At 44.5% G+C, this 13,933-nt stretch overlaps 1 protein-coding gene across 1 annotated transcript in view; it reads right to left on the reverse strand.

The window, feature by feature from the left end:
* LOC134862845 (intermembrane lipid transfer protein VPS13C-like) overlaps window positions 1-13,933 on the reverse strand; it is a 106,885-nt gene that overhangs the window by 50,057 nt on the left and 42,895 nt on the right. Inside the window, 13 exon segments of the mRNA XM_063880943.1 lie at window positions 2,408-2,712; window positions 3,360-3,527; window positions 3,606-3,709; window positions 3,788-3,907; window positions 8,783-8,936; window positions 9,996-10,055; window positions 10,148-10,224; window positions 10,444-10,588; window positions 10,658-10,791; window positions 10,930-11,038; window positions 12,400-12,541; window positions 12,637-12,941; window positions 13,547-13,571. Of these exon segments, the coding sequence (XP_063737013.1) occupies window positions 2,408-2,712; window positions 3,360-3,527; window positions 3,606-3,709; window positions 3,788-3,907; window positions 8,783-8,936; window positions 9,996-10,055; window positions 10,148-10,224; window positions 10,444-10,588; window positions 10,658-10,791; window positions 10,930-11,038; window positions 12,400-12,541; window positions 12,637-12,941; window positions 13,547-13,571 (1,848 nt within the window).

Consider the following 13,933-nt stretch of genomic DNA (forward strand, 5'->3'; position numbering starts at 1 on the left):
AGTCATGTTAGACGTGTTCATCTTTACAAGCTGAGTCATGTTAGACGTGTTCATCTTTAAAAGCTGAGTCATGTTAGACGTGTTCATCTTTACAAGCTGAGTCATGTTAGACGTGTTCATCTTTACAAGCTGAGTCATGTCAGACGTGTTCATCTTTGCAAGCTGAGTCATGTTAGACGTGTTCATCTTTACAAGCTGAGCCATGTTAGACGTGTTCATCTTTACAAGCTGAGCCATGTTAGACGTGTTCATCTTTACAAGCTGAGCCATGTTAGACGTGTTCATCTTTACAAGCTGAGTCATGTTAGACGTGTTCATCTTTACAAGCTGAGTCATGTCAGACGTGTTAATCTTTACAAGCTGAGTCATGTCAGACATGTTCATCTTTACAAGCTGTCATGTTAGACGTGTTCATCTTTAAAAGCTGAGTCATGTTAGACATGTTCATCTTTAAAAGCTGTCATGTTAGACGTGTTCATCTTTAAAAGCTGTCATGTTAGACATGTTCATCTTTACAAGCTGAGTCATGTTAGACATGTTCATCTTTAAAAGCTGTCATGTTAGACGTGTTCATCTTTACAAGCTGAGTCATGTTAGACATGTTCATCTTTACAAGCTGAGTCATGTTAGACATGTTCATCTTTAAAAGCTGTCATGTTAGACATGTTCATCTTTACAAGCTGAGTCATGTTAGACATGTTCATCTTTAAAAGCTGTCATGTTAGACATGTTCATCTTTACAAGCTGAGTCATGTTAGACATGTTCATCTTTACAAGCTGTCATGTTAGACGTGTTCATCTTTAAAAGCTGAGTCATGTCAGACATGTGAATCTTTACAAGCTGTCATGTCAGACATGTTCATCTTTAAAAGCTGTCATGTTAGACATGTTCATCTTTAAAAGCTGTCATGTTAGACGTGTTCATCTTTACAAGCTGAGTCATGTTAGACGTGTTCATCTTTACAAGCTGAGTCATGTTAGACATGTTCATCTTTAAAAGCTGTCATGTTAGACGTGTTCATCTTTACAAGCTGAGTCATGTTAGACGTGTTCATCTTTACAAGCTGTCATGTTAGACATGTTCATCTTTACAAGCTGAGTCATGTTAGACATGTTCATCTTTAAAAGCTGTCATGTTAGACGTGTTCATCTTTACAAGCTGAGTCATGTTAGACGTGTTCATCTTTACAAGCTGAGTCATGTTAGACATGTTCATCTTTAAAAGCTGAGTCATGTTAGACGTGTTCATCTTTAAAAGCTGTCATGTTAGACGTGTTCATCTTTAAAAGCTGTCATGTTAGACGTGTTCATCTTTACAAGCTGAGTCATGTTAGACGTGTTCATCTTTAAAAGCTGAGTCATGTTAGACGTGTTCATCTTTACAAGCTGAGTCATGTTAGACATGTTCATCTTTAAAAGCTGTCATGTTAGACATGTTCATCTTTAAAAGCTGTCATGTTAGACGTGTTCATCTTTACAAGCTGAGTCATGTTAGACATGTTCATCTTTACAAGCTGTCATGTTAGACATGTTCATCTTTAAAAGCTGAGTCATGTTAGACGTGTTCATCTTTACAAGCTGTCATGTTAGACGTGTTCATCTTTACAAGCTGTCATGTTAGACGTGTTCATCTTTACAAGCTGAGTCATGTCAGACATGTGAATCTTTACAAGCTGTCATGTCAGACGTGTTAATCTTTACAAGCTGAGTCATGTTAGACGTGTTCATCTTTACAAGCTGAGTCATGTTAGACGTGTTCATCTTTACAAGCTGAGTCATGTTAGACGTGTTCATCTTTACAAGCTGAGTCATGTTAGACGTGTTCATCTTTACAAGCTGAGTCATGTCAGACGTGTTCATCTTTACAAGCTGAGTCATGTTAGACGTGTTCATCTTTACAAGCTGAGTCATGTTAGACGTGTTCATCTTTACAAGCTGAGTCATGTTAGACGTGTTCATCTTTACAAGCTGAGTCATGTTAGACGTGTTCATCTTAAAAAGCTGAGTCATGTTAGACATGTTCATCTTTACAAGCTGTCATGTTAGACGTGTTCATCTTTACAAGCTGAGTCATGTTAGACGTGTTCATCTTTACAAGCTGTCATGTTAGACGTGTTCATCTTTACAAGCTGAGTCATGTTAGACGTGTTCATCTTTACAAGCTGTCATGTTAGACGTGTTCATCTTTACAAGCTGAGTCATGTTAGACGTGTTCATCTTTAAAAGCTGAGTCATGTTAGGCGTGTTCATCTTTACAAGCTGAGTCATGTTAGACGTGTTCATCTTTAAAAGCTGAGTCATGTTAGACGTGTTCATCTTTACAAGCTGAGTCATGTTAGACATGTTTATCCAAAAGCTGAGTCATGTTAGACGTGTTTATCCAAAAGCTGAGTCATGTTAGACACACCGGGACAGTTTGAGCTGCGTCAGCTGAACCTCCATCTTCTCCATCAAGGCGGGCAGCGGGCAGCCGTCAGCGGGCAGCAGCGAGAAGCTGTTCACCACCGTTATCAGACCCAGGTCCATCACCAGTGCATGCTTGGAGCTGGAGTTCTGGGGCACAATGATGAGCGGCGCCTTAAGCTTGATGTCCATGGAAAGACGGAAACTCTTCTGTGCAAAGTCCTTCACGCTGAGCGCCGCCTGAGCCGCTGCCTGAGCCGTCGCGGCGGTCAGAGCCACTTTAGCCGTCTGGAAGTTGTTGGAGAAGTTCTGAAAGATGTAAAAATTGTTCTTGAAATATTACTTTTATCAGCATTACTTGTGCAACAAAGCCAAGAGGGTCTTAGACAGAGTTCAGAGTTTGGACGGGATGTACGGGATATACTGAATTTCCCCACAAGTAAAAATAAAGGTACATCTTATCTTATGTCCTGCGACCCGCTAAGGTTGTTTTGGACAGATTTTGAAAAAGAATTTGTCCGACTCAAATCCCATTCTCAACTTTGTGCTGAACACTCAGAAAATCCACGCGCATCCACACTAATGATCCAATATCAGCTGTATAGTTGAAGAGAAACTGAGAAAAAAGTAATCAAATACTTTAATCTTTCAGTAAAAGATTCATAGCCATACAGCACATTACATGTAGCTTGTATCGTGCAGAGTCCACCATGCGGATGAAAGTTCACCTGTCCTAAATTAAAGGTTTGAATCTTTATGGTTTTTGCACTTATTGTAAGTCAATATCAACACAGGGAAATCCATAATATCCTGTGCATGATAAATTAACACGTACAAAACTTTTAGAAAATGTCATTGTACGTATAAATAAGGTAAATATGCAAGATGGCTCCAACAGTCGGGGTCTGGACTCTGTAAAGACCAAGTTCCTCTGAGACCCTCAGGTGTGGACTCACCAGCAGAGATATGATGAACTTGTGCAGGTAGACCACCTGAATGCAGCCCAGACTCAGCTTAACTCGGCCGTCTGTCTTCGAGGTGTCAGCGTATCCTGGACCCTCCGTGGCATTTGGAGTCAGACTCAACGAGAGGCTGAAGACCTCGTCCCCAACGATGGAGATAGCCTGAGGACACAAAGACACCAGATGCAGTTCAGATAAAGGGTTTCATGTGGCCCTGATTCAGCAGGATCATGGACCGACCTTCTTGTGGATGCTGTTGGGGTCCACGTTGAGGACAATGAAGTCCTTCAGGCAGGCGGAGATATGAGTCTGGGGTCCCTGCATCAGCAGAGAGCCGTTTAGACCTGAAAGAGAAAGGGACTGAGTTAATGTCTGTGCAGACCCAGCAGATTATAATCATGAATAATCCAATGGGTCCTGACCTTGGATCTTGATGTGGGCTATGTTGCAGCTCTGGTCGCAAACCAGCACATTAAAAGCCCCCAGCGTCATCATAACCTTCAGGTCAATGATGTCACTTCCTTCCGGTGTGACCAGCGCGGCTGAAAGGGAAACGGACGGGTCAGTGAAAAAGCATTTATTTAAATATACAGTATCTCAGTAAAGCGAGTACCCCCTCCCCTTTGTGTAAATATGTTATTTTATCTTCTCCTGGGACCACCCTGAAGAGATGACCCTCTGATCCAGAGTAGAGTAGTCAGTGTACAGCTGAGATAACAGGGGACATTTGCTGAGCCCTCAAAATAACTCAACACAGCCATTAATGTCTAACCCGCTGCAACAAGGTGAGTACACCCTAAGTGAGAATGGCCAAATTGTGCCCAATTAGCCATTTCTCCTCCCCGGTGTCATGTGACTAGTTAAGGTCTCAGGTGTGATGGGGAGCAGGTGTGTATCATCTGGTGTTTCGCTCTCACTCTCTCATACTGGTCACTGGAAGCTCAACATGGCACCTCATGGCAAAGAACTCTCTGAGGATCTGAAAGAAAGAGCTGTTGCTCTACATAAAGACGGCCGAGGCTATAAGAAGAGAGAGCACCCTGAAACTGAGCTGCAGCACGGTGGCCCAGACCATACAGCGGTTTAACAGGACCGGTTCCACTCAGAACAGGCCTCACCACGGTCCACCAAAGAGGTTGAGTGCACGTGCTCAGCGTCATGTCCAGAGGCTGTCTCGTGAAAATAGACGTATGACTGCTGCCAGCATTGCTGCAGAGGTGAAAGGGGTGGGGGGTCAGTCTGTCGGTGCTCAGACCAATGGCCGCACACTGTATCAAATGGGTCTGCATGGCTGTCGTCCCAGAAAGAAGCCTCTAATAAAGATGAGGCTCAAGAAAGCCTGCAAACAGTTTGCTGAAGACAAGCAGACTAAGGACATGAATTACTGGAACCACGTCCTGTGGTCTGATGAGACCAAGGTTAACTCATTTGGGTCAGATGGTGTCAAGCGTGTGTGGCGGCGACCAGGAGAGGAGTACAAAGACAAGTGTGTCTTGCCTACAGTCGAGCATGGTGGTGGGAGTGTCAGGGTTTGGGGCTGATGAGTGCTGCTGGCTGTGGGGAGCTACAGTTCATTGAGGGAACCATGAAGGCCCACCTGTACTGTGACATACTGAAGCGGAGCATGATCCCCTCCCTTCAGAAACTGGGCCGCAGGGCAGTATTCCAACATGATACCGACCCCAAACACACCTCCAAGAGGACCACTGCCTTGCTAAAGAGACTGAGGGTAAAGGTGACGGACTGGCCAAGCATGTCTCCACACCTAAGCCCTGTGGAGCACTCTGTGCCCAGGAGAGTTCAGCAGTTCTGGAAAATAATGGTGGCACAAAATATTGACACTTTGGGCACAATTTGGCCATTCTCACTTAGGGTGTACTAGAGTGAGAGGCAGTGAGAGCTAGAGTGAGAAAAAAGTGTGGCGTGAAAGTTTGGTGTTTGTGTTTTCTTATCTTATTTATTTGGCAAAGTTCTTCGACGGTTACTGTATGTATGCACTTATCCACAATGGACATTATAACCTGTTTCGCCTTTTGGATGCTACTGTATGGATTAATTATCTCCGACTCTGTCAACGAAGCTGTCAGCCATGGAAGGCTGCAGTACACCAAAACTACACTGCTGCAACTGAACTGTGGGATAACGTGCATGACTGACATGCCACAAATGCCAGGTTTTATCCTGAAAAACCCAAGGGGAAAAACAGCGGCAGCGAGGAGGAAGAGAGGCAAGCGGGGAGGCGTCAGGCAACGCTTCCGAAAAGAGCGGCCTTCTCGGATTCCTCTACCCTCCATGATCCTCGGGAACGTCCAGTCCCTGAGGAACAAAATGGATGAGCTCCAGGGAAACGTCCGCTTTCTGAAGGACTTCAGGGACTGTTGTGTCCTGGCTTTCACAGAAACCTGGCTGACGGAGAAAGAACAGGACACTGATTTCGCAATTGATGGATTCAGGACACCTTATCGACTCGACCGAGAGGCAGAGGTAACGCGGAAATCTCAAGGGGGCGGGGTATGTCTATATTTCAACAAACGATACTGCACCTCTGTGACTGTAAGAGAACGTATCTGTACACCAGATGTTGAACTTTTATCAGTATCGCTACGACCATTTTACCTGCCCCGTGAGTTTCCACAACTTTTCATAACAACAGTCTACATTCACCCAAGGGCGAACGCTGCGTTGGCTTCCAACACCATCTTCGATGCCGTGCAGAAAATGCAATCACTCTCACCCGAGGCGCCACACTTCATACTGGGTGATTTTAACCATGTATGTCTCAAGAAAACACTGACAAACTTTTACCAGTATGTCTCATGTCCTACCAGACGGGACAAAACCCTGGACCTCTGCTATGGATCTATAAAAGACGCCTACAAATCACTGCCATTACCACCGCTGGGTTCAACGGACCATAATTGTGTGCATTTGTTGCCAACATACAAAACTGTCCTAAAAAGACAGAAAGCTCAAACTAGAGAAATTAAAGACTGGACCGACGAATCTGTATTATGCTTACAAGACTGTTTCGACTGCACAGACTGGGAAATGTTTAAACAGTCCTGTGGTGATGATCTAAATGAGTTGGCTGACGTGACATGCTCATATATTGCTTTTTGTAGAGACATGATTGTTCCATGCAAACGGGCAAAAATCTATCCTAACAACAAACCATGGATAACTAGAACTGTCAAGGATAGCTTAGAGAAATAAAAGTATTGCTTTAAGCAAGGTGACAGTACTGAACTACAAACAGCAAAGAGGGATCTAAAAGTAGAAATTCTTAAAGCAAAACGAGACTATAAAATAAACTGGAGGCCAAGATGGCAACAAACAAACTTGGATCAGCCTGGGACAGTATGAAAACCATAGCAGGCCTCCAGAATTTAAAGACCAGCAGTCCAGTCACCCTAGATGGTTTCAGCTCAGACACCGAGCTAGCCAGCTCTCTGAACCAATTTTACAATCGTTTTAATACTTTTGATTTTAGCAATGACATCTACAATTTGAGTAACCAGCTCATAGACGCTGAACACTTTAACATAGGACAAAAAGAAGTGCTCAAAGCCTTCCTCTCCATAAGAGTTAACAAAAGTCATGGTCCAGACAACATCTGTGGGCGCATACTCAAAACCTGTGCAAAACAATTGAGTCCTCCTTTCCATTATATTTTTAACAAATCTTTAGAGGCACAATTAGTACCTGAGGTCTGGAAGGATGCTGTGATTGTCCCTGTTCCCAAGTCCAACACCCCCAAAACCCTCAATGACTTTAGACCAGTGGCACTCACATCAATTGTAATGAAAACTTTTGAGAAATTGGTGAGATCTGAAATATTAAGGAAAACGGCGCATTCACTTGACCCTCAGCAGTTTGCTTATAGACCCCGTAGGGGCGTGGAAGATGCCGCAGTCACTTTATTTAATTTACTTTTTAAGCATTTGGATAATAGTGGTTCCCATGCCAGACTTTTATTTGTTGACTTTTCCTCTGCTTTTAACACAATCCAACCCCATATTTTAACCACAAGGCTGCTAGAACAGTTTGACCTGAGCAATAACCTGGTAGGCTGGATCCTTAGCTTTTTAACAAACAGAACGCAAAGAGTGAGAGTAAATGGCAGTCTCTCTGACAAAGTCTGCTCGTCCACTGGCTCCCCACAAGGATGCGTACTCTCACCTCTCCTTTACATCCTGTACACGAATATGTGCCAGAGCAGGTGGGACAACAGAACCATAATTAAATATGCAGATGACTCAGTAATTGTTAGCCTGCTCCAAGACAGTGAAACGGGTCATGGTCCAGTCATCAGAGACTTTGTTGAATGGTGTGAGGCGTCCCACCTTCAACTAAATATAGCCAAAACAAAGGACATGCTCATTGATTTTAGAAAAACAATCCGGACACAAGAAATCACATCAATCAAAGATCAAACTATTCCATGTGTGCAGTCTTATAAATACCTGGGGATGATAATAGACTCAAAACTCACTTTTCAAGCAAACTGTGAGGCTGTGTGTAAGAAGGGGCATCAGCGCCTGTTCTGTTTGAGGAAACTGAGCCGTTTCCACATTGACAAATCCATCATGACCCTCTTTTACCATGCTTTTATGGAATCAGTCTTATCATTTGCACTAGCAGCCTGGTTTGGAAACCTCCCCTTAAAAAATAAAAACTCACTCAATCAAATAGTGAAGTGGTCTAGCAGGCTGATCGGTGAGCCACAGCTCAACGTGGAGACCCTTTACAGAAAACAGTTACAGCGCATAACTGGTTCAATTTTAAACGATAGTTCCCATCCACTACACACAGAGTTTCAGCTTCTCCCTTCTGGGCGTAGGTTTTTAATCCCTAGGTGCAGAACAAATAGACACAAGCACAGTTTTGTCCCTGCAGCCATTACACTGAGGAATAAGTCATAGATGTATTTTGCACAGGTGTTTTTATTTATTATTGTATTTGTAAGTTGAATGGTGTGTGATATGTGCCTCTTGAATGATGTGTGATATGTGCATCTTTTATCCCTTTCCCATATGTGTGTATGAGGACTCTACTACTGCAAACAAAATCTACCTCTGAGTTTAAATAAAGTAACTTTTGAACTTGAACTTGAACCTTTGTTGCAGCGGGTTAGACATTAATGGCTGTGTTGAGTTATTTTGAGGGCTCAGCAAATGTACCCTGTTATCCCAGCTGTACACTGACTACTCTACACTGGATCAGAGGGTCATCTCTTCAGGGTGGTCCCAGGAGAAGATATAATAACATATTCACACAAAGGGGAGGGGGTACTCGCTTTACTGAGATACTGTATACTGGTGTCACAGGGAAACAGACAGCTCGGACCCTCAGACGGGTTCTTTGAACTCATCATGTTATCAATATAAATATTCATAGACGTTTTGACAGGTACTGACTGGACTTGGCGGATGGCGTCTTTTCGGCAATCTTCATCCTGATGTCTCTCTCTGGAGATGACTTCCTGCCAGAGGACAGCGCCACTGACAGGAAGTCGATGGCTGACAGCAGAGCCTCTGTGTGGAGCATCAGGTCCAGAGAGCTGAAGACCACCTGGAGACCAGAATCAGCTGATTCATCACTCTGTTACAGAACAGCTGATTCGTAACTAAAGACTTCCTGTTTCAAAACTAAATACTTCCTGTTTCAAAACTAAAGACTTCCTGTTTCAAAACTAAATACTTCCTGTTTCAAAACTAAAGACTTCCTGTTTCAAAACTAAATACTTCCTGTTTCAAAACTAAAGACTTCCTGTTTCAAAACTAAAGACTTCCTGTTTCAAAACTAAATACTTCCTGTTTCAAAACTAGAGACTTCCTGTTTCAAAACTAAAGACTTCCTGTTTCAAAACTAGAGACTTCCTGTTTCAAAACTAAAGACTTCCTGTTTCAAAACTAGAGACTTCCTGTTTCAAAACTAAATACTTCAGAGACTCAGAGACTCTATTGGATCCTTTCAGTAAAAGTACCGTTCATATTTCTCCTTTTGATGAATCCAGAGCTGAACGTTCAGAACAAAGCTCTTTGGAAAGTTACGGTATAGGTTTTAGACTGCTTCATCAGCACTGTAACTTTCACCGAACGCATTTCTCACGATCGGCTGTTTCCGTGAACCGCCGGATGCTGTGTCATGGCAAATGTTGCGGCCGCAAGGCATTGTGGGACAGCATGTCCTCCTTTCCTCTCCTAAAGGAAGGTCCAGTGTTTCCTGAAGGAGGCTATAAAGGAAGCTTCAGAGCTCCTTTCCTATCATCTAGAGAATTCCAACAGCTCTTATCATGGTGGCCACTGAGGTACCTCTGGGTCATTTTGCTCCGTTAGGAACCTTCCTAAGCCAAACTGACTATTCCACCGTACCCTTGATGTTTCAAAACTAAACACTTCAGCCCAATTCCAAACCACACCCAACACCCCTCTCTCTGGCCGAAACAAGAAATATCGTAACTTCTCGTAACAACGGTTTCAAATCAAAAGAAAAGTCTAAAAAAACGAAAGACTTCCTTTTCCTGATTTTCTGATCCGGTCCGAGTCATCCTACACCAAATTTTAGTTTTAGACCAACTTGTTAAACTGAGCCTTCATTAACTCAGGACTGGAGTTTGTTTGGACTAACGTTGATCATCTGCTCCGTGTTTTTGTAAACGCTGGAGAAGTTCGGTCCAGAACGATCCGCCTGAGGAGCACAGACAGGAAGATGTACTCTTAATATGAGTCAGCAGGTGATCAGATTACAGTGAGTCAGCAGGTGATCAGATTACATTTTACCTTGACGTACTGCACTTTGAGCAGCTCATGTCCGGACACCGAGGAGCTGATGAGACACAATGCGGCACCGCTCGAGTCTGAAACAACAACAAAACGCCGTCAGAAAGGAAACTGCTGCTTCCTGTCTGTATTATTTTTCTTTGATTATAATAGGATGATCATTTTAGTTTCACTCCATATTGAATTGTGAATGGCTTTATGTTTGTTTGACTGTGTGTGTGCGGACCCCAGAAAGAATAGCCAATGCTAATGCTAGTGCTAATTGGGATCCTTTTAGAGAACGTGTAGACTCTGACCGTTGAACTCCGGGCAGGTCAGGGAGATCTGGTTGATGAAGGTGGTTGCCACCGTGTCGAACTTCCTTACTTGGGTGTTGATTCCCAGCTGAGCTGCCTGGAAGACCAGGAAAGCCACTTCCTGCTTCTTCAGCGATAGCAGAACCTGAACCAGAGGAACCAGAACTGATGAGTCATGTCAGTGTGATGTTGATCGGAGTCAGCAGAAACCTACCTCTTTGATTTCAAAGTTCAGCAGGACGTTGATGGTGTTCTCAGTCAGAGCGCCGTTGGTGGCATGCGAGGAGCTGTCAGACCCCGTCTGATTGGACAACAGCTCCACCTGCTGCTCAGGTGGCTCCGCCCTCTCTGAGAGTGACACAGGGGTTAAAACTCTTTTTCTGTGGTTTATTGGTGAAATACAGCTGATTCAACAGTTATAGGGACGTTTTATATGTAACGTGTCTAGACGTTACAGATTTCCCATCATGTACTAGCTGAAGTTACCTTGAGCCACCAGTGTCTTGGTGTCCACGATGTGTGTTTTACTTCCTTCCCCAATGTTTTCCACCAGGATTTTCATCAGCACCCTGAGATCCTCCTCACCCAGATTCATCTGAGGAAATCAAAGTTTAATGTAATGTCCAGCACTCACTTGGACGATGACCCACCCGTTGTGAAAATAGATTTGTTCAGATATCTTGGATTTGGATTGACCCTGAACTTTCATTCAAGCCCTACATTGATCTTATTATTAACAGTAAATATGGGTGTCTGAGTTCACTTTATGAGTGAGTAGTCGGTATGTGTTGTATAATTGTATATTCATGTTTTAGGACCCCTCGGTAATGAGATACTATCTCAAGGGCTTTCCTTCAACTAATAAATAAAAAAATCACTGACACTGAATACTGCTGAGTCATGATTTAAACACTGACAGACCGAAGGCTCTCCTGACTCTGAGAACCAGCTGTCATAGATCAAACATTGAAAGATGTACGTTCAGGGACTGCAGGACACAAAAACAGCAGAGCAAAGATTTACAGTTGAGGCAATAAGTATTTAATCCCCTGCCAATTTTAGTCACAGGAGGGACCTGTGAATCCTGTGATCTGAAGGCAGCTGGGACCACAGTCACCAAGAACACTACTGGTAACACACTGCGCTGTAATGGATTAAAATCCTGCAGCGCCTCAAGGTCCCCTGCTGAAGAAGGCACATGTACAGGCCGTCTGAAGTCTGCCAGGGATCCCCTGAGGGGTCCAGAGGAGGCTGATGAGAAGGGGATGAGGTCAGATGAGACCCATCAAGATCTTTGGGATCAACTCCACATGTCGTGTTTGGAGGAAGAGAAATGCTGCCTATGACCCCAGAACTCCATCCCCAGCGTCCAGCATGGGGTGGAGACATGATGCTTTGGGGGGGGTTCTCTGCTCAGGGGACAGGGCAATTCACCACATCGAGGGGAGGATGGAGGGGGCCATGTACTGTAAAATACTGGCTGATAACCTCCTTCCCTCAGCCAGGACACTGACCATGGACATGGATAGGTCGTCCAGCTCCACAATGACCCAAAACATACGGCCAAGGCAACTAAGGAGGGGCTACAGAAGAAGCCCATTAAGGTGAGGGAGGGGCCTAGCCAGTCTCCAGACCTCCATCCCATAAACATCTGTGGAGGGAGCTGAAGCTTCCAGTGGCCGAGCATCAGCCTCCAAACCTGAAGGATCTGGAGAGGATCTGCAGAGAGGAGAGGACCAAACTCCCCCCTGAGATGTGAGCAGACCTGGAGACCAACTACAGGAAGCACCTGCCCTCTGTGCTGTCCATCAAGGCTTTCTCCATCAAGAACTGAGGCCTGTTCTGCAAGGGGATCACATACTTATTTCCTCCACTGTATATACTCAGCTACCTTCAGGAACCGCAGGATTCCCTGGACTCAGAAACAGCTGAGTCACAGTTTAAACACTGAGGTACCTTCAGGGACCGTAGGATTCCCTGGACTTGGACTCCAGGAATCTTGGTGAACCAGGAGGCGGCCATGTTTCTTTTGACGAGTAGCTCGACGTTGATTGGCTGCAGGATCGCCATTTGGGAGGAGCCTGGCTGCAGAGTGGTCCTGAAATAACCAAATAATAAAGTTAATTATAATAATCATGTTGGATCTATACAACCTGAGGATTGCTAAGTCATGTTAACTCCTTAGGTATGCACCGGGACAGTTTGAGCTGCGTCAGCCGGATCTCCATCTTCTCCATCAAGGCGGGCAGCGGGCATCCCTCGGCGGGCAGCAACGAGAAGCTGTTCCCCACTGTAATCAGACCAAGGTCCATCACCAGTGCATGCTGGGAGCTGGAGTTCTGGGGCACAATGATGAGCGGCGCCTTAAGCTTGATATCCAAGGACAGACGAAAACTCTTCTGGGCGAAGTCCTTCACGCTGAGCGCCGCCTGAGCCGCTGCCTGAGCTGTGGCGGCGCTCAGAGCCGCTTTAGCCGTCTGGAAGTGATCCACGAACATCTGGAAAAAGAAAAACAACCAAATAAATCAGAAATAAATAAACAGAGACAAATGCAGAGCCGCAGCCAAGTTTAAAGCACAGTCTCCGTTTCAGATAATCAACGAGAACAAGGCTTTTATCTTAATAAGGAAATGCGCTTCTGCGCCGTTCGAACCAGAAGCCAACAGACTTATGAATCATCTTTAAAAATGGTGATATTCCAGGGAATCACATATTAGAAATGATACATAGTTTAATATAGAAATGGTTACAGATTATTCTTGTTTTGGTTTTTTTGAAACAGAAATGAGGGAGAGGAAGTAGAGAACATATTGCGGGGGGGAAGTGATGTCCCACAGGAAGTGATGTCACCTAGGCAGAGGTCATGTGACGCGGGGAGTGGGAGGGGTTAATGATGGCGCAGCATAGCAGTGATGGTGGAGGTGATGTGAAAAACAGTCCATGGGAGCGCTCGATTTATCCTTCTTGAGTTAACACCCTATTAATTATTAATGATGTTTAAGGTGGACTGAAGATGTTTAAGGCAGACTGAAATTGGTCATTTAAGGTGGACTGAGTGAAGCTGAAGCAGGATGCAGTTCAGGGCTTAATGCTGGAGCTGTACCTCGTCAGCAGGTGCAGACTGAAAGCTAAAAGAAGTCTGAAAGAACAAAAACACAGCAACAAGACGAGAAACATGAGACACGAGAAGAAAAACATCACAGATCAACGTTGACTTTAAAGTAGCTGTTCACATTATCTGTGGACGCCTGGTAGCACACCTGAACCAGCTGCTAAGAGGAAAACCCCCATAGAGGTTGAACATAACGGACAGACTTGATCATGAAGGACCTCCAGAAGTGAGCAAATCCTGCCGACTACAGACCAATACCCTGCCTCTGCACAGCATGGAGATCATCTACAACAGGACCCTGAAGGGAACTGGTCCCTCAGTCAGACCAGAGACACGAAACTGCCTGGATCCACTTCAGAAGGCCATCCCCAAAGCGCT

The sequence above is a fragment of the Eleginops maclovinus genome, chromosome 4 (genome assembly GCF_036324505.1).
Source record: "Eleginops maclovinus isolate JMC-PN-2008 ecotype Puerto Natales chromosome 4, JC_Emac_rtc_rv5, whole genome shotgun sequence".
NCBI classification, from domain to species: Eukaryota; Metazoa; Chordata; class Actinopteri; order Perciformes; family Eleginopidae; genus Eleginops; species Eleginops maclovinus.